We start from the raw sequence: 22,137 nt of genomic DNA, 5'->3' as shown, positions 1-22,137 counted from the left end.
CTCGGTCATAGAAACCCATTCCATGAAGCTCCCGCCACACATTTTTTGTGCTGATATTAATTAAACTAGCAGCAGAAATAAAATTTCACAAACTGACTTATTGTAAAGGTGGCATCCTATCACAGTACCATGCTTGAATTAACTGAGCTCTTCAGAACGATCTATTTTTTTCATAAATGTTTGTAAATGCAATTGTCTGAATTCAATAATTAACTGGTATGCTGCAATACTTTTGTCCATATAGTGTTAAGTAGCTCTTGTAGATAAAAAGCACAAATGTATAAAATGTCAACTGTCTTTATCAACTGCTACAGTAAACTGCTAACTCCATTACAGAGAGACCAATAGAATGAAGCAGACAGAGAAATATCACAGAGCTCTTATGGCTTTTTACAAATCTGGAAAAAGTATCAGTATCGATTAATGGAGTAATATGGCAGCAAAACTTATTTTAAAAATAGACAGATAAAAAAACAACAGGTGTGATTCTCAGTGTGACTATTGGTGCTTTCAAGTCCTCCTGTAAAGTTCATATTTACGAGGCAGGAAGTTGTGTTTACGACGGCAGGTGCGTTCAAGTCACTTTCGTCGGAGTAAGATGGCGTTGTACTTTCTCAAAAATACAGCACTTCTACTTCTAGAAAATGAAGTACAAAGAATGTGCATCAGGTGTGTTCTGTTTTTTTTTTTTTATTATTAATTTATGAAGCCACTGTAAACTTTATTGTCATATATTATATTGTTATATTATAATGCTATCATATTTTGTGCAGGCAATTAGCTTACTTCGTTGTAAACAGAAAATCCTGACAATGTCACTGCTTAAAGTGTTAGTTCACCCAAAAATGGAAATAATGTTATTTTTTACTCACCCTCATGTCGTTCTCCATCCCTAAGACCTTCGTTCATCTTCGGAAGACAAATTAAGATATTTTTGATTTAATGCAATGGGTATGCAAGCTCGCACTTGCCTTTAACAGCATAAACAAAGTTTACACAGCTAATATAACCCTCAAAATGGATCTTTACAAAGTGTTCGTCATGCATGCGGCATGCATGCGTCGGATTATGTGAGTATTGTATACTGTTATATTGTTTACTTCTGATTTTGAATGAGTTTGATAGTGCTCCGTGGCTAACGGCTAATGCTACACTGTTGGAGAGATTTATAAAGAATGAAGTTGTTTGTGAATTATACAGACTGCAAGTGTTTAAAAATGAAAATAGCGACGGCTCTCTTGTCTCCGTGAATACAGTAATAACCGATGGTAACTTTAACCACATTTAACAGCACATTAGCAACATGCTAACAAAACATTTAGAAAGACAGTTTACAAATATCACTAAAAATATCATGTTATCATGGATCATGTCAGTTATTATTGCTCCATCTGCCATTTTTCACTATTGTTCTTGCTTGCTTACCTAGTCTGATGATATGGTTGTGCACATCCAGACGTTAATACTGGCTGCCCTTGTCTAATGCCTTTTATAATGTTGGAAACGTGGGCTGGCATATGCAAATATTGGGCCCTAGTGAAAAAAAAGTACACTTTATTGTATTTTAAATATATTCCCTTTTTCTATAGTACACTGCAAATATACTAACAAACAATGTGCTATCATTAAATATATAAAAAGTATATTAGTATCATATTTTCACAATGCAACTTTTAACACACTTTAAAATAATTGTACTTTAGTATATTTTCTAAAAAATATATTTTAGAAAAATATACTTGAAGTGTAAGTTCAGTTTATTTTTTTAAAAGTGTATTTATTTGCACTTTATAAAAATATATTTCAGGTATATTTTAACAGTGTGCTGAAAATGATCATTGTAACAATGCACTGAAAGTATATTTAAAAAATACATTATTTAATATCCTGAAGTTGTAGTGTATCTAATGTTAAATTTGAGTATATTTTTTAAGTTTACTTCTTCATCCTTGGAATTCATTATATTACTTGTGCTTATTTATTTCAGTATGAATGCATTACAAGCCCATTTAGTGTATGCAGTGTAGCCTATACAATTTCCAAATATGTGTAAATGTTTATTAAGTTTACACTGGCATAATCATTTTACAATCGTACACACAAATCAATATTAAACAACACACCAGCTGCACAAGTAATGCGAAAAAATATGTCGAGTGGTTAAACTTATCGGAATTCAAATGTCTCTTCAACTTGGTCTGTGACCAATCAGATTTTGTTGCTCACTGCCTTCAGCCAATCAGAGCTGCTGACGTCACGGTCGTCGTCTGAATCCCCTCGCTCTGTCACTCAGGTGAAGTATAATGTCGCAATGTATAATTTATTTAATTAAACACTGAAAGCGCAATACTTCGCTCAATCTTGGAGATTCTGACCAGTTCAATCAAGTGACATCGCAGAATGACCGTGATGGCGACGACAACAGGCTAATCTAATGGCCTACGCGATCCTGAAAGAACCGGAGAAAAGTGCTGCTATTGGGAGGTGAGTTGTAGTCTACCAGTTAACAAACTTTATTTTATTTCCTTTAACAAACGGAGAGCGATATTTCGGCTTGTTATCTCCTTTTTGAGTTTTTGTGTGGTGGTTTATTGCACATGTTTGTATGCAGCACCAAAACATTCGTATGATTGGTCAAATCGGCCCGTATTCTGTACGATATTAATTCATAAAGTGTTTTATGTTTGACTATGTAACGTTACCGAAAACAATATCGACATGCCATTCTGATACAGTTCCCTGCTGCTAATCCTCATTTACTGTTCAAAAATAGTATTGGTTCAATGTAGGATTTAGACAGACTATTGTAAACGTGAATAAAGAGTTGAACATGCTGTCTTATATATTTGGTATATTCTGTCAACAGATGCTGTTCTTCACGAGTCTCTGCGGTCATCATTGTGCCATCAGACACAATGAGAAGATCATCAGAAAATGGAATATAATGTGTAATTTGTATTTGTGTATAGAGGGTCACCATGGTCCAATATTTTTTTTTCTTTAATGAAAAACATGGTAAGTTTTGCTGAATCTAAGTTTAAATAAAAACTATTGGATTTGTCAATGAAATATGTCTCTTCATTAGTGATGTTCTTACATTTTATTTATTTTAATGGCCTTGAAAACAAATGCATTCAACTTTGGGAAAATGTGTTCAACTGTATTTAAATAGTAGCACAACTGTATTGTGTGAGATTATGTAATTCAAAGTACAGTAGTCAACATTTGAAGTGGATCAAAAAAGTCAGGACAACTTTGATTAAAGGTTTTGATCCGCTTCAAATGTTGACTATATTATACAAAGTATAAGTAATGACAAAGTGTATTGTTATTGACTGCAAAGTGTGTAATGTTTAATATTTGGAATAAGCCAAAGGTACTGAGCATACAGTATATACTATTACCTGTAAAATAATATATTCAGTGTATACTGCTTGTGATTTCTGAAGACACTCGTAATTATTTTGTAATTAAATCACAAATAAAGTGTACTTATAACACAAAGTGTACTCATAACAGAAATAAAGTATACTTATAACACAAATAAAAGTATACTTATAACAGAAATAAAGTATACTTATAATACAACGTATATTATAACAAAAAAATATACTTTTAACACAAATAAAGTATACTTATAACACAAATTATGTACACTTTAATATCACTAATCAAGCATGTAATTAGTCCCTACACAGACATATACTTAAAGTGTACTAAGTATACTTGAAGTTGTTCCAATTTAGCACACATAAGTATACTAAATATACTTAAAGTTGTATTTTAATACTACTTAATTTCAACTTAAATATACTTAGTACAAAATTAGTTGTTTCAAAATAGCACACTTTAAATGAACTAATCATTAATACACTTGAAATATACTAATAATTAGTCTTGCTGCAAGTATACTTAGTATACTTTTTTTTCACTAGGGGGGGCGTACACCCCCGACTGTTACGTAACAGTCGGTGTTATGTTGAGATTCGCCTGTTCTTCAGAGGTGTTTTAAACAAATGAGATTTATATAAGAAGGAGGAAACAATGGAGTTTGAGACTCACTGTATGTCATTTCCATGTACTGAACTCTTGTTATTTAACTATGCCGAGATAAATTCAATTTTTCTTTCGAGGGCACCTTTAAGCGACAAGAATATTTTTTATGCGCCAAACCCCCCCCAAAATAACAACTTTTTAACAATATCTAGTGATGACTGATTTCAAAACACTGCTTCATGAAGCTTCGGAGCTTTACGAATCGAATCAGTGGTTCGGAGTGCCAAATCATGTGATTTCAGCAGTTTGGCGGTTTGATACGCGATCCGAATCACTGATTTGACTCAAAAGATTTATAACGCTCTGAAGCAGTGTTTTGAAATTGGCCATCACTAGAAAGTCGTTATTTTGTTTTTTTTTGGTGCAAAACAAATATTCTCGTCACTTTATAATATTAAGGTTGAACCACTGTACTCACATGAACTGATTTAAATATGTTTTTAGTACCTTTATGGATCTTGAGAGAGGAAGTACCATTGCTGTCTATGCAGGCCTCACTGAGCCATCGGATTAAATCAAAAATATCTTAATTTGTGTTTCGAAGATTAGCGAAGGTCTTAGGGGTGTAGAACAACACGAGGGTGGGAAATAAATGACATTATTTTCATTTTTGGGTGAACTAACCCTTTAATACCTATAAGTATTGCTGTGTTCCACCATGTTTCTCACTGAAAAGCTCCCATCTCCTACAGATCGGGGCTTAAAGAAAATCCTGAGCTCCCCTCTCGTATTTACGACATAGTGGTGGCATTCATGTGTGTTCAGCTTGTAAATATGATCTTTTCAACATGACTTGAACGCACTATACCTCCGCTTGTGACAGCGCCACCCTGCTCATTTAATTGCTGCTCATGACTCTCAAGCCTGGATTATACCAAAGACTATAGATATAAAAAGACGGTTCACTCCTATTAGGTATGAATGGGAGAAACTGCAATGCGCAACATGGCGGAATACATCCCGCCTTCTAAGTAAAAGTGCCAATCGCTGATTGGTAAAGTCATTGCGTCACTGCAGCTGCTGTTAGAGGCTCCGGTTCTCATAGAAACCGGAGACTCGCGATTAAGACTGCACATGCGCGTTGACTGTTTTAGCCTGAAAAATGAGCGTTTTCACACTATTTGAGCATAAGAAACAACATTTATGCGACAGTTCATGTCAGATTTTGTTGCTGATTTGAAATATGTTATTTAATTGTGAATTCGCCAAGCAGTTTTTGAAATTTCAGGATTCCCCCATTCAAATAGATAGGACTTGGTCTTGGATGCCTGAAATAGCTGCCTGGAGGCATTGCAAATATGGCCGCCGAGTGTACAGACGTTCCTTGAAAGGGACTTTGTTTATACTCGCCGCGTCCGCACAAGCACGAAAATGACATCATCGCGATGTGGGTGGTTGTGCGTGCTGAGTCCATGAAACCCCATTTCGTGTGCTTTTTTTTTTTTTTTTTTGGGTTTGGTGAAGTGTAATAAAAACAAACATCATCACGTGTGTATCTAACTTCTTCTCACTGCTGCTTTCTGATGGTTTAGAGGACAGTTACTCCGAGTTGCCCCCTGTTGTTTCAAAGAATAGTGTGACGGCGGGCACGTCAAGTATAAATGCTAAGTCCGTTTGGGGAGGAGTGCGTGCAGTCAGTGGAGGCTTGCACTGCGGAGCCAGGATAAAGTATAAACAAGACTTTATGTGGAGCAGACATGAGAAAGGAGAGGTGTGGTCGTGATCAGTGGCACTCACCTCATCACCTTTAAAGTTAATCCCTAATTGAGATTTAAATCTGAGTTTAAAGTTATGTAGCAAAAAGATTAAACTTAATCTATCTTAAATGTAAATTTGAACTATAGGGTCAACATGATGATTTAAAGTAAGCCTGCTTATTTTTAAACAAGGTGTGAAGTTTGGTGCAACAGAATTATTATACATACCTTGATTTAATCTAGATTTAATCTTAACCCATATTGGTGCTTTTGAAACAATATATTGTATAAAGAGCTACATGTAAATAAATGTGACTTGATTTATGTGCTATATTCCAAGTCAAAAGTACATTACAAAAGTAATATATATATATATATATATATATATATATATATATATATATATATATATATACACATACATATATATACAGTACTGTGCAAAAGTCTTAGGCATGTCAGTATTTTGACCCCCCAAAAAAGGTTTTAAGCCTGTTATTTATATCTTTTGCTGGTGTGTTAATAGGAAATATCCGTTCACATTTCCAAACATTCATTTTGCCATTAATTGTAATAATCCAGTGAGATTTTTGAATACACAAGGAGTCTGACAACAGCCGGTGCTCCACACAGTGATCTGATCTCACCATCATCGAATCTGTCTGTGATTACATGAAGAAACAGATGAAACTGAGACAAACTAAATCCAGGAGAACTGTGGCCGTGTCTCTAAGATGCTTGAAGAAACCTGCCTGCAAAGATACAGTACTGTGAAGAGTTTTAGGCACTTGTGTAAAAATGCTGTAAAGTGAAAGATGTTTTTAAAAATTAAAGTTATAAATAGATATTATTTATCAATTAACTTATATTAACTAAATCAAAACAATATTTTGTGTGACCACACTTTGCATTTAAAACAGCTCTTGTCCAGGTACACTTGGGCATCATTTTTCAGGTAGCTTTGGAGGCAGGTTTCTTAAAATCTCTTGGAGACACGGCCACAGTTCCTCTGGATTTAGTTTGTCCCAGTTTCATCTGTTTCTTCATGTAATCACAGACGGATTTGATGATGGTGAGCTCTGATCTCCATGTGGAGCACCGGCTGTTATCAGTCTTATTGGTTATTCAAAAATCTCACTGGATTATTACAATTAATGGCAAAATGAATGTTTGGAAATGTGAACGGATATTTCCTATTGACACACTACAGCAAAAGATATAAATAACTGGCTTAAAACCTTTTTTGGGGAGTGAAAATACTGACGTGCCTAAGACTTTTGCACAGTACTGTATATATATATTATATAAATTACAAAAATTCTCAAAGATTTTTGGGGAAGTAGCTATACTCTGTGTGAATAAAGTCAGTAAGTTTTAGTCAAATGCGATAACATTAACAGCAAAAAGAAAATCCTCTGCACGTCAAAATGACCCGAATACAACATGAGGGTTAAAGGAGGAGCCTAAGCCATATATACAGAGCAGAATATGATAGAGAATAAACACACTTAAAATACACATATAAGAGCTATAGCTTATTTGCTCAAAAGCTTTTATAACACAAATTTGAATACATTTCAAGGCTAGAGTGTTGGGAAATGTGTGCTTCCAAGGTAAAAATGGTCACAAGACATAAAAAAATGACTGATCACATTTCACAGAAAAGCTGCTCCTTCAACAGTAATAAGCTATCCTAAAATAAATAAAGGATCTAACCCACAGAGTCTAACTGAACAGATGTTGACCTCTGTAGTGTAAGTAGTCATTCTCCATCACAAGCAAAAAGATCTATCCTTGAAAATCCTTGAAGGAGACAGAATTAGAAAGAGCTAGATGTCACCAGTAGGTCTTGTCCTTTAGCCTATTGATTTGACAAGCCATTCAATGTCACACTGTCAGAGTTGGAACACCTTATTTTTAATGCAGAGGTAACTGCAGAAGCCAAGAAGCACATTCAAGAGATAGAGAATATACACTATAAATATTTATATACAGTATATGGGTGAGACAATGCTCAAACACAAAATAAATGCTGATGGTACTTTGACTGTAGAATCTTCATGAATTGCAAAAGGGCCTGACATGCTACAGGAATTACAGGTCACAGTATTTGCGAAAGTTGGAAGAGACAGATACCAAGAGCATCACATGGACTGAAGCCACTGGCCCTGCCGACGGTGCTGCCGCTAGGCCTGAAATGATGCTCTCACATACACTACAACAGTGGAATCATATGATGTCCGGGTATCTCCACAGCTCAAGACAGCGTGGAGCACACCAGATTAGGACAATCTATTTTAAAACTAATCAGTGATCTCACAAGTACACTTGTGACCTATCAAAGGAATAGTATAAGATTTTTTTTATTAAGTTTTTCTCTCTTTATGACCCGAGCCATGTGAGTAACCTGCACTAATTGTCTCTTGTTCTCTGAACCTCATAAATGCAATAATTTTCCAAGTGTACAACATAACGTTAAAGAAATAGTTCAACCAAAATGAAAATTCTATCATTTACTCACCCTCCAATGTCAATCCAATCTTGTATGTCTTTCTTTCTTCAGCTGAACACACACAAAAGATTTGTTTTTTTGTTTTTTTTTCGGAAAAATACAGTGGAACTCAAACATTCTTCAAAATATCTTCTTTCATGTTGCACAGAAGAAAGAAAGTCATAAACTATCCCTTTGGGTGAACTATCCCTTTAAGGCCTGTTCATCATAGGACAGGGTGATTTATTAAATGTTCATAATTTATTTGCAGTGACTTTGATTATAATGTCAAATTAAGCAAAAACTTGCTTTTTTGTCCTTTATGTTACTAACTCACAATCCTCAAGATCTATGAAAATAAAGTGTTACTAGTGTCTTACTAGTATCTTATGTACAACAATTTGTTTTAGTTTGATTCATTTCAATAAAATGTCTTTTGCAATGAATCAAATTTCTTGATTCAGAAATTAAACGTATATATTACAGTTTCCCATAGGATTTTGTGAGACTGTGGTGGGTGGACCTCAGTCCCTCTAGGGACCCTCTCGGTCCCTCAGTCTATATTAGATTCACACGGAAGTTTTAGGAAGCCAAACAATTAGAATATAATAATGTTAACAATAATAATACTATTTTTATATTTCTTATTATTCCTATGACAGTAATAGCCAAACATTGTAAAACAAATGAACTGTAAAATAAAAAAAATGAATATTTCATGAGTATATTTTCAGCTTACGCTACAGTAAGAAGATTACAATACTTTTGTCCTAATTTCTTCACTTGCAAGAAACAAATCCTTGAACTTTTATTTTGACTGAACCTGTAGTTGAGCTTTTATTTTGGCAGAAACCTACAGTTTCTGTGAAAACAGGATTAAAAACACGTCTTGTTACAAATCTCATGAAATGCTGTAATCATCTTCCCACAAGAATATTGGAAATTATGCAAATGTGAAAATGATGCGTAACTGGTGCACGCTACGTTCCCAAATGCATGCTAAACAGCACGTGCAGAAATTCACTGCATTCTACTACTGTGAACTAAGCCACTCCGAGACACGGAAAACACCAGATCACGAGCTGATCGCGTAAGCAAAGTGCACAGTTCACTTTGAAACATGCAGCACAAACAGACTATAAACTTAAAACAAAGTCCAATAGAAGAGAGTGCATCTTATGGGAGAAGTATCCAGTCAAGGTACTCTATGGTCTAAGGTTTGTAATAGTCCATCAAAGAAAACTTTACAATGACCATGGCATGCTTTCAGCCCATACGCTCCCTAAAGAAGACATGGGCCAAAACACCTTGGAGAGTTTTTAGATTTTTTGTATGTAGCCATCAGATAATAAAGGCTCTTTAATTTGAAAGAGTGCCATGGTCATCCTAAAGTTTTCTTTGATAGACTATATACTTATTTATTTCAATCACAGGCTTTTGTGATTTGGTATGGCCAAAACCCATATTACGCATTCGATTTTAGTTCGTTTGACAGTTACTTTGCCAAAGCAATGGCGCAAAAACCTTTTTTGTTATTATAAGAAATTTTAAAATATTTTCAATTCATTATAAAACTGTGGCAGCACAGATTACACTATGATGGGCCGCCAGAGTCTAAGTAATCAAACGGGAACACTGTATTATATATATTCTAGGTATTATTATGTATATGTAATATATAGAAGATCGCCTTCCGTATTCAAGTTACAGAAAAAACAGAACTGGCGTTGCGCGTCAGTTAAGCTTTAGGTAGGAAAGGTGTAGGATGTAGCGTAAGCTTTTTGAACTGCGAGAGTTTTACATTTTTTTTGTAAGTTGAGTACGGAAGGTGGTCTGGTGGAAGCTAGATATTTTACTTCATAACTTGTTAAATATGGATTTTTTTTTTTTTTTTACACAAAGGCATAGCTTCGCTTCAGAAGGCCTTTATTAACCCCCCGTTAATAAACCTTAGAACACGTTTATGATGGATGGATGTGGATGGAGGCACTTTCTTCAACTCATACTCGTTGATCCCACTCACTGCCATTATAAAGCTCAGACGCGTCAGGATATTTATTAATATATCTCTGATTGTGTTCATGAGAAAAAAGAAAGTCATACACATCTAGGATGGCTTGAGGGTGAGTAAAGATTGGGGTAATTTTCATTTCATCTTGCTTGCCTTTTCAACATAAAAGTAAAAGTGAGCAAAAAACAAAAAATTTCATTTGGAGTAAAACTTGAAGAATAAATGACCCAAATTTAAACAATTGCTTACACTTTGAGATTAAGCAATCAAATTGTGAGTATAACATTTTCAAAAGGTAAATTCAGGGGTTTTTTTTTTCTTTTTTTTTTTTTCCACTGTGCTGTACAGCATGATTTTTTCTTTTTTTATTATTTCCCTGAAGCTGCTATGAAACAGTGTGTATTGTAAAAAGGTAATTATTGTTACACAAAAAACACTATACTCAATGCTCAATGTTAACATGATGAACATATATGAAATGTAAAATGTGTCTTGGTTGACTGAACCCACATAACCACACTTAAGCCATATGCTTTAATCGATAGTCAGTGGAAAAAGAAAAAAGCATTGACGTGCACAAAGAATTCGAAAGCTAACATGCATACTAATTCAAAGCACTGCTTGATATGCATCACAGGCCAAGACAGAATCTGGCACACATGGTTTACAGAGAGACTGATGTTGAAACGGTGCCTGAGAAAAATCCCGCTGCCCAGCCTGCAGAGCAGAGCCGAGGTTAACCATCAGCCGGCTGCTTGTGAGAGAGCACTGCTGCACTCATGCAGAAAACATTCCCAAAATGCGACACATTCACCCTCCTCCAGTCCCCCTCCCGACCGACTGCATGCCCCTAGAGGTTGGCTCTGACGTCAGTAGCTGAGCTGGGCCGGCCGCCAACCCTGTGGGCCCTTGATGGATGTGATGGGTCGAGTGGAGCGGGCCACGGCACGAAGCATGCTGCGCACAGAGAAGCCAGTCCCGCTTTAACAGCCCTAATGACCCGTAAGGACCCAGCAGGCCCTCTCTCCCATACTTTCACCAGTGCGCTAACCCTTTAGCCTTCTGCAGTCTTTGCTGCTCAGGTTACATAAACACAGACACAAGCTCAGTAGAGGTGTATGAAGTGTAATGATGTATATATTTTTTCACGTTATCATGACTGTTAAAAATTCAAAGGAAAATTAAGGTTTAATTATTTTAGGGTACTGTTGAAATTTACATTTACTCTGTCATATAGATTCCTGTCAAATTGGAAAGGATAAATGGCTGTTAGATTAAGATATTAAAAATGAATTTAAATAATGCATTTTTTGCCTCAAACGTGCAAGAAATATTTATGATAATTAATGAACATACAAAATGTCTTAAATTTCTAATTTGTACAACCAGTATCCAAATAGAATTAAACAATATGAATGTGTCACGATAAGCAGTGACATTTTCATCTTCTCAACTGGTTTTGCTTCAGGACCAGTGATGTAGGCTATAATTATAGTTAAACTAAATATAAACTAAAATAAAATGAGAAATGATGCCTTTGCAACTAGCTGAAATTGTATTTCAGTTAACATTTATGTTATTTCAAGTAATGAATTTTTTTATATAAATACAGGGCCAGCTATAATAATAATAGCCATATCACCCAGGGACAGATTTTGTGCCAAAATACCATAGTTTTAGTGGACACACAACCTTTGACATCAGCAACAAAATAATTATTTGGGAATATTTTTATTTCTTTAAAAAAAAAAAAAAAAAATCTATTTATTTTGTTATGTCCAATTATATGGCTAGTTGTATTTTTAAAGACCAAACCAGGGACCTATCAGCTGAGAACCACTGTTACTGTATCATTTTTTTTTTCCAGACACATGGGTTAACAAAATGCAGAAGTATGCATTCAAAATACTAATATCATGTTTACATTTGTGTGAAATGACATCTAAAAAGTCACCCCCAAAAATCAAAGACACTGTTGCAGCAAGTAAACGCAGGACTATTTTTGACAGCACACTGCAGAATATTCTAGACACACGGCCATGAGTCCGTACCTGCAGGCTGACTGCTGTTCTTCCGTTTCAGCCATCTGTCTACCGTCTCCGCACTCACGCTTTCCAGCACAAACTCATCCAGCATCTGCGGGTGGAGGGAGAGATACGCCTTCACTTTCTCATCCGTCAGACCTGCAACAAAGTAATCGAGATTATATTCTTCCCCTAACATTCATTCACAAAAAAAGAACATCTAGGTCTTCTACATGGTTCCACATGGTTGTCCGTTGTTCCTTGTTCAAAAGAAAACACATCAATACAGGCAAAATAGTTTACGGTCCTCAACCCTGTAAAGAATGACAAAAAAAAAAAAAAAACTGTTTTTGAACAGTTCATTGAACCTATAGAAAAAAATAATACAAAAAGGTTTGGATGTGTTTTTATATTATTGGATATGTGCTTTTTTTCATCAGTATCATATTTGATACATTAGGCTTTTGTGGCTAATGTATTATAATATAGGAGAATATGGAGCTCATACTCAAGGAATACAAAAACACCTCAATTTTATTCAGAGGCCCAGACTGAGCAAAAGTATGCAGTTTTGTGCAGGAGTATATAGGAGTTTTAAAGGACTCAGGCTGGATTGGAAAATGTAAAACTTGAATGAATGTAAACTAATACATGGTCTGTTCATGTGACGGATGCTGGTAAAACAACTTGTTCCTTTCCACATCACAAATTTCATTCAGCACTTTCGTGCTGGGGTGCTGCAAGGCTCTATGCTGGGACCACTCCCATTATACAGCTCAGTGTGTTTTTAGTACATGCGGCTTCTCCGACAAACAAAGAGGCCCTTTTGGAGGCACAGGAAGAAGAATGACAAGTTGACTGTGCTTAATAGGCAATTAAGTGTTTGAGAGCTTACTAAGTGCTGTTGTTTATTGTCTTTGTTGTCAGGGCAAACACCAATTTACTGGGACATTGCTGAAGCTAAGCACATTTCAGTTAGCTAAAAACAAACCACCCTCACTTTTGTGGGTAGTTCTAGTAGAACCCCATTTTATTTTTTAATGGTTGTTTTTATATTTACTACTGCTTACCAACTGTTGCAGGTAAGCAATATTTAAAGTGCGTGTCAACTTCCATGCAAAATATTAATTGCAATTATTTAAAGGCTAAAGACAAAAAAGTAAAACGTTACTTATCACTGATCTTTATGTTTATGAACAAAGTTTGGCTGAAACATCCAGAAAAAACTACATTTCGTAAATATATCTGTCTTAAATTTCTTTTAAGCCTTTAGAGACTCACTTCTACAGTCTACTCCAGAGGTCACCAATTAGAGGATGGTGGTCCAGATCCAAAATTGTTTCTACATAGATCATGAATCATTTTCTCAATATATGTAGAAAAAAAATCCTTTTCTCCAACCAGAGCAGTTAACAGCAATGGTGGCATATTACAGACAATATATTTAAACAGAATTTTAGGATTTATTACTTACTTTTTTTTACTAAGAGTTACAGCTGCCAGTTTAAACATTTATCCAAAAAATGTAAAAAAATGAAAATAAAAAATTACCAGAAATTAAATGCAAAGTTCTTACAACACTAAAACTGTGTAACTGTATATCGTTCAGAGCTTTGCGTCAATGGAAATTTAGAGACTGGACCTCCAGGAACTTTAATTAAATACCCCAGGTCTACGCATTAATCTTTTTTTTTTTTTTTTTGTAAAATGCCACGATAGACTCAACTGAAACCGAGCATATGTGCGTCTTGACTTAATGTGCAAACTCGGGGGAAACACAGCTGGGAGGCATGTGTTCCACACTATACAAACACACACATGTTAGCAGGAAGATATTGAGACCCAAGCTAGCCCACAAGAGCTCCCACAAGCAGAAAAAGGGTAGTGAGAGGCTACAGACTGTTTTGGTGCACAACAATAAAAGACAAAACAGATGAGAATGGTAAAGGCTCCACTCTTTGAACCCTAAAAACAAACCAGATGTGTGAAAGATATTCATATCCATACACATCCACACACGCAAAAAGTTGTATAGCTAGCAGAGTTGCACTGCAAATAATCACTGTACGTCAGACTACAACCCTACCATTTTCTCACCTAATTCTACCATGGCATATCCCGATCTCCGATCTTTTTTTCTTTTATGCTTAGTTTTAATGCATAAACTGTTGTGTTCTGGGTGTGTGGCTTTATCTTTTTATTCTGAAATTGCTACATAATAAAGGCAACATATTTTTTGCCATCAGTCCTCCTGAATTTAATTATCATTATCCAAGCCATTCCTTCATATATCTTTGTGTCTGCAACATATATGTCTCAATATACTGGTATAAAATATTAAACTGACCATTTTTACAATGTTAACTATTTTGGTTTGAGCTATGGTCCCCAGATGTCTTCTGACTTCTAATATAAAACAAATAATAATTAAGAAAGTATTGGGAATATTGTTTTAATCACTATTTTTCCAGTGTCCTCAACTTCACTTTCCATGCTCTTAGTGTTTTGTAATGTCTGTTTAGCAAGTACTTAATTTCATCCTCCAAAAAGTGACAGTTTCTGGTTGGAAAATAGCACATACATCAGTATGTACACTGTAAAAAAAATAATTGTTGGTTTAACTTAAAAAAGTAAGTTACCTGGTTGCCTCAATTTTTATTGAGTTTATTGAAATTAAAAATGATTTCATACAATGAAGGCGATTGGTTTGATCAACAGAAACTCAAAATATTATGTAATTATTGAAGTTGATTTGACAAAAGAAAAAAATGTTGTGATAACAAATCATGAAAATATTTTTTTTACAGTGTATTAGCATGTATTTGATTATGATTACATGGTGTATTTGTTGGTTTGTTTCACTATAAAATATTCTATCCTGCTTGCCAAAATTACAGATATGGTATTATCAAAATTTCAAAAGATGTTTAAAATTTAAAAATGAACTTCAACTGACCTTATGTAAGCTTATAAGCGTATCTTTGTAAATAATCAAGTTATAATAAGTTCAGATAAGTTTAACATAGTGCCTGAACTTGACCAGAACATTTTTTTCTGAACGTCTGGTATTCCCTTTTATAGAAATACTTTCTTAAAGTATAAAACAAGCATATTCATTTTTAAACATTACAGAGATCAAAAGGAACTGCCGAACAGGAATGGTCCATCCTATGAATTATTCCACTGGACTACACTTGGAATCTCTTAGTCCTTTCATTAAACTCTCACTCACATATTTCATCTGGTCTATTTTTGCAGGGGCACTTTAAAACATTATTTTTAAACCTTCATTTCTAATTCCTATTAGAATCCTTTTACTGTCAGAATGTTTGTATAATACAGAAACAGAGTAGACTACACACCTTATTTTATCTGTGAAAATGATGGAAAACATTTTGAATAATCCATCAATGCTTTTTTTTTTAATTCCGTAAATGATGGAAATTTTTCAGCTAAAGCAACCTTTGAAAGCTGGGTTTAGCTCAGGGGGAAAAAAAGCATGTTGATGTATGGAGGTACAAGTCTGTATACGCACAGAGAGAGACAGTGAAAGAGAAAAAAACAGGAGGGGGCCGGGGGCTGCTGCCGACTGATGCTGTCCAGACACGAGACACAGCTCTTCAGGAGCGCAACGCCTCACGAGACTCCCAGAGCCAGTGCTGACGCACATGGGCAGAGAACACTGCTTCATAAATCAGACACTGGAGGGGATGCAGACACACAGGCTGAGGTGAGAAGAGAGGAACGACACTAGCCGACCTTCTGTGAGGTTTCCTGCTGCATGAACACATTGAGATATTACATACTTAGACAATAGCACCAGATAATTGCTGTTTGTGTCTTTCTTCATATTAACCTGATAACTGTCACCCCCTTTTTTGAGCATAGATCTGAAATTGATTCCTGAATGCTTTCGAAAACAGACCTAAGGTTGCTCTCTTTAAAAAGAAGACACATTGCAGATTATTGCAGAAGTGAAAGCAGCCTAAAAAATGTATGTTTAATAATTACAGAAGTTTACTGTAAAGCAAATGCACTCATTTTTCATTTTATACAAAAATATATATTTTAGGTAAAGTCTACTTTTCCGCTTATTTAATATAGCCTGCTGAAAGGAGTTAAAGTACTCCTATGGTAACATAATTAGGGCTGCACGCTTTATCTCGATTAAACCGCACACGATTTGGCAAAGGCTGCGATTGTTTTATGCGCAGCTTGTCAGAGCTGTACGGCTCTGCGATCAGTAGTAAATGCTTCTTCATCTGAAAGCCAGAGGGCGCTCTTGCACTGGAACTCCAAATATGCACTGCCACAGAAGAATATAATACATGTTATATCACTGTAGCTGAATAAACAGAACATTGAAGCGCTTTGATTGATTAAACATGATTAATAAACACACGACTGCCTTATTCTGTGTAAGAAGCCACATCATCTCACAGAAGGATGCAATAATTTACAAAACTCATAAACTTCTATTTTATTCACAATAGAATATAGATAACATATCAAATGTTGAAAGTGAGACATTTTGAAATGCCATACCAAATATTGGCTCATTCTGGATTTCATGAGAGCTACACATTCCAAAAAAGTTGGGACAGGTAACAATAAGAGGCCGGAAAAGTTAAATGTACATATAAGGAACAGCTGGAGGACCAATTTGCAACTTATTAGGTCAATTGGCAACATGATTGGGCATAAAAAGAGCCTCTCAGAGTGGCAGTGTCTCTCAGAAGTCAAGATGGGCAGAGGATCACCAATTCCCCCAATGCTGCAGCGAAAAATAGTGGATCAATATCAGAAAGGAGTTTCTCAGAGAAAAATTGCAAAGAGTTTGAAGTTATCATCATCGACAGTGCATAATATCATCCAAAGATTCAGAGAATCTGGAACAATCTCTGTGCGTAAGGGTCAAGGCCGGAAAACCATACTGGATGCCCGTGATCTTCGGGCCCATCACATTGCTGTAGCACATCAATGCTACTGTAATGGAAATCACAACATGGGCTCAGGAATACTTCCAGAAAACATTGTCGGTGAACACAATCGACCGTGCCATATAGGTCAAAAAAGAAGCCATATCTAAACATGATCCAGAAGCGCAGGCGTTTTCTCTGGGCCAAGGCTCATTTAAAATGGACTGTGGCAAAGTGGAAAACTGTTCTGTGGTCAGACAAATCAAAATTTGAAGTTCTTTTTGGAAAACTGGGACGCCATGTCATCCGGACTAAAGAGGACAAGGACAACCCAAGTTGTTATCAGCGCTCAGTTCAGAAGCCTGCATCTCTGATGGTATGGGGTTGCATGAGTGCATGTGGCATGGGCAGCTTACACATCTGGAAAGGCACCATCAATGCTGAAAGGTATATCCAAGTTCTAGAAAGAACATATGCTCCCATCCAGACGTCGTCTCTTTCAGGGAAGACCTTGCATTTTCCAACATGATAATGCCAGACCACATACTGCATCAATTACAACATCATGGCTGCGTAGAAGAAGGATCCGGGTACTGAAATGGCCAGCCTGTAGTCTAGATCTTTCACCCATAGAAAACATTTGGCGCATCATAAAGAGGAAGATGTGACAAAGAAGACCTAAGACAGTTGAGCAACTAGAAGCCTGTATTAGACAAGAATGGGACAACATTCCTATTCCTAAACTTGAGCAACTTGTCTCCTCAGTCCCCAGATGTTTGCAGACTGTTATAAAAAGAAGAGGGGATGCCACACAGTGGTAAACATGGCCATGTCCAACTTTTTTGAGATGTGTTAATGCCATGAAATTTAAAATCAACTTATTTTTCCCTTAAAATGATACATTTTCAGTTTAAACATTTGATATGTCATCTATGTTGTATTCTGCATAAAATATTGAGATTTGAAACTTCCACTTTGCATTGTGTTTTTATTCACAATTTGTACAGTGTCCCAACTTTTTTGGAATCGGGTTTGTACTGCGCGCACTGCTTGCCCATTGCCATAACTGAATGACAGCTATCAATTCACAAGACATTTTGTATACAATGTATGGACAGAAAAGATAGCATCGATTTTACCGTATCAGTTCGAGCCCGAGTCCGACGATGAAACGTCTGAAGTAGTCGATCAACCAGAAACTGATTCGCAATTACGACTGGAGTATGACGTTTCTATATGGTAAGTGTCAACTTAGTTATTTATGAGACGCGATAGCAGCGTCACTGTTATACTTTATGTAGGTGCACCTGTGGGAACTGTATCAGAATGCCAAGCGAAGCTGAAAACCTCTAACATAAGATATAGGCCAGATGTGTACAGACTTTTTCGTCATAACTATTAACAAAGAAAGATGGCTATATCATTGTTTGACATTACAAGGGGTGTTTACTGTTTACAGAGAGAATACTTCAGCTAGTTAGCGTGGACTAGCACCTTAACATCCTATTACAATACAGATAGAGCTCCACTATACTGTAATAATAAAAACACAGAGGAAAAAAAAAAGTTTGTTTTGTATGTTGTAAACTGACAGGTTAGCCGAGCACAAACGTCAATAGCTGATAATGTATTACACTTTGTAAAAAAAAGTCGTGTTCCATCCTTGATCATTACTCCAAGTAATAAGACAGACAAGCTGCATTAATCGACAATACTGGACCCACATCTGAATAGCAGAACTACAGAAATGTGAGTTAGCCGGTTAGACATACAGACGAGGGTGTACGTTACACAACATAACATACAAAACCACGAATTTTAAACGATCGCTAGAAAATATAAACATAGATTATTAATCTTACATACAGGTTGAGATTCAGAGGAACAAGCTAGTTCAAATAAACTGGGCATTGATCCATATTTTAAGACCAAGCATTTTGTGAATCTGTGTTAAACTCCCCGAGGTTTGAGAAGCAGTCATCAGTAAAATGACGGGAACACAACAAAAGATTGTACTGCTGTGGTATTGTTGAAAAAACGAATTTTCCCTGGTGTATGTGTGCGTAATAAGTGGGCAGGCAATATGCTAATGTTTCGTTGTGACGTCACAACGGAACATCTTGGGATTCGTTTTACAAACGACTCATTTAATTGACTCAGAGTCGACTCTTACTTTTGGGAGACAATAACTTTATATACGGTGCACTTTCAGATTTAAAACTTTGCAGGATGTTTTCATTCACTTAGAGCTGTGTTACACACTGCATGAAAGGTCATTTTCAAAAATCCATATACTGTATCCATGCTTCTCATGTCTGGAAAGATGTCTGAGGCGTGTTGCTTTTTTAAATGTACATTATAATCCACTCAAACTCGCAGTGCTTTCAGATGGATTAGCATTTGGAGCCATACTTCATTGACAAGCTGCACATAAATAATTACAGCCTTAGAATTACGTTTGAGTTCAATGTTATTTTTCGCATCGTGCGATAAATCGTGCAGCCCTAAACACAACGTCCAATTTCAAAACTGTTTTCACAGGATAAATGTGGAGTGTTAAGCTTTCGAATGATTCCTAATTTATAATGATTACTAAAATATGTGATAGGAAAAAAGCCAATAAAAAAGGCCTACCAAATGTCCAGGCTAAAATATTACATGTATATCGGATCTGAAATATAATATTTTATGATACACTATTTGACATTAAACACTTGGGAATTTGACACAAGTTGTGACATGCTATATGCCATATAAAACTATTGCTAATTATCTTGCACGTAGTCCATTTGAAAGACTACATGGAATAATTTTGTTCCTTTAACCCAAGTGTACTGCATTCGGGTCCATTTTAACCCGGAAGAGGTACACACACTAATATATATATATATATATATATATATATATATATATATATATATATATATATATATATATATATATATATATATATATATATATATATTTTTTTAATCCATAGCTTTTAGTACAAAGATGAAACTCTGTAAGTTTGCTAAAAGTTTTTTTATACTTTTAAACAAACAAACAAAAAAAAAATTGTAAGAAATAACCATTAAAAATAAATTGTTACACCTTTTGCGTTCAGGTCTGTTTTGACTCGAAAGTGTGGCTTTACTCATGAAATTTAAACATCTTTCCTACACTCACACACATTTTTCCCTTCCCACTGGGTCCGCATTTTTTTTTATAAACTTGCTTGCACATGCACACTCAATAATTCTGGAATTAAAATAAAATGACAAACAAATTAATGTCTTAATGTGTAAGTAACCATAAACCAAATAGTCTAAATTTGACAAAGAAAAGATGGTTTGGAAAAGAAAAGGTCCACATTTCACTTTTCTGCCACCTACTGATGAACAACTGCAGCATGAAAAAGATATTTAAGCTGTTTATCATCATCATTTTTTTCATATGAAAGTTAAAGTTTATGCAAGTAAAATTATTTAAAAAAAAAAAAAAACATTATAGAGTAATATTGATGTTGTTTACGTAGGTTTCATAAATTTAGACTGTTTAGAGCAGTCACAAGTTTCAAATGAATTTAATTAAATCCAATGGAGTTCATACTGCTAATTCTCATATTATATGTTGTTCTAAATTTCATCTAATGATATATTCAAATAACATTTCTCATAAATATTGATAAAAACATATATCTTTCTTGCATCAATTTTTGCTGTAGTTCTTGAAAAAAAAAATACATTTCAAAGAATTTCTAATTTAATAAAAAGGATGTAAATGAAGTAATAGCATGGTAAAAGCATGGTAACATTCAAAACTTTAAAACTTTTGTGCATTCACTCATTAATGAGAAGTTACTGATTAGATACAACATGGTTTTAGATGAAAGATATTAAGTTATGACTGTTTTATAAGCTTACGCCGGAATGCAAAAGGTGTAGGCCTATACAGTTTTCAAAAATGCATGGCACTTCATACCAGTATGGTGATTAAAAAGTAAAAAACTGTTTAATTTGAAAAACTGTTTACACATGAGCAGCATGATGTGTGATGCTGACGTAGGGGCCAGCCAATATGAGTAGGCATTCTGACGTAGAACACGGAAACTCTGCACTGCGTTCATTGCGTCAGCTGCATAGAAGACTGACAGGGGAGAGAAGAAATTTTTGAATTGTTGACCTCAAAAGGTGCATGGACGTTGATGTCTATGTATGGATCAGATACCCTCGGATTTCATCAAAAATATCTTAATTTGTGTTCCGAAGATGAACAATGGTCTTACGGGTTTGGAACTACATGAGGGTGAGTAATTAATGACAGAAATTTCATTTTTTGGTGAACTTACCCTTTAATGATGTTTGATTTTTTTTTTTTTTTTTGGCCGATTCTGATATCTTAGAGAGCAGGGTGGCTGATGGCCCATAATTCATATTTATTTTACTTGATATGTAATAAATCAGAAATAAATTATTTGAAAATGAATTAAAAAAGTAAAATTACTTATACTTCAGATGGCAACATCTTGATTCTGAAATCCTTTTACAGTATTTTTCACAAGGAAGTAAACACACTTTTACCAGTTAAGTTTGTGTGCACTGCGAATCATTTTTTTTTTTTTTTTCAATTAAAGACAAGGTAACATTAATCTTACGGACACTGATATATCGGTCAACCATATTGTGAGGTTGGTTGGGATACTCAAACAAACAGAGTCATTTTTAAAATACCACATAGTCAGTGTTTAATAGTAGATGCTTCTATTAATGGTGTACTTATTGTTGTCTTTGTATATTAAACTGAGATAATAGCAAATGTAAATATTTTAACACTGAAAAAATAATTCACACCCTAGCTTTAAGACGAATGGTGCACAGTCACAGCACTTAAGATGTATTTTTGTACAAAACATTGTATATTTTAACCTAAAATCTTGATGTTGAAAACCCGATGTGAG

General features: G+C 35.1%; 1 protein-coding gene across 5 annotated transcripts in view; it reads right to left on the bottom strand.

Annotated features, from left to right (window-relative positions):
• The window catches only part of pde10a (phosphodiesterase 10A), a 145,718-nt gene that overhangs the window by 51,847 nt on the left and 71,734 nt on the right, over positions 1-22,137 (bottom strand). For all 5 annotated transcript variants that reach the window (XM_048205811.1, XM_048205807.1, XM_048205809.1 and 2 more), the window contains exon 2: positions 12,307-12,438. In XM_048205811.1, the coding sequence (XP_048061768.1) occupies positions 12,307-12,391 (85 nt within the window). In that variant the 5' untranslated portion in view covers positions 12,392-12,438. The remainder of the gene's footprint in view (positions 1-12,306; positions 12,439-22,137) is intronic.

Source organism: Megalobrama amblycephala, linkage group LG10 (genome assembly GCF_018812025.1).
Source record: "Megalobrama amblycephala isolate DHTTF-2021 linkage group LG10, ASM1881202v1, whole genome shotgun sequence".
NCBI lineage: Eukaryota > Metazoa > Chordata > Actinopteri > Cypriniformes > Xenocyprididae > Megalobrama > Megalobrama amblycephala.
This window is presented reverse-complemented; position numbering and strand designations above follow the sequence as displayed.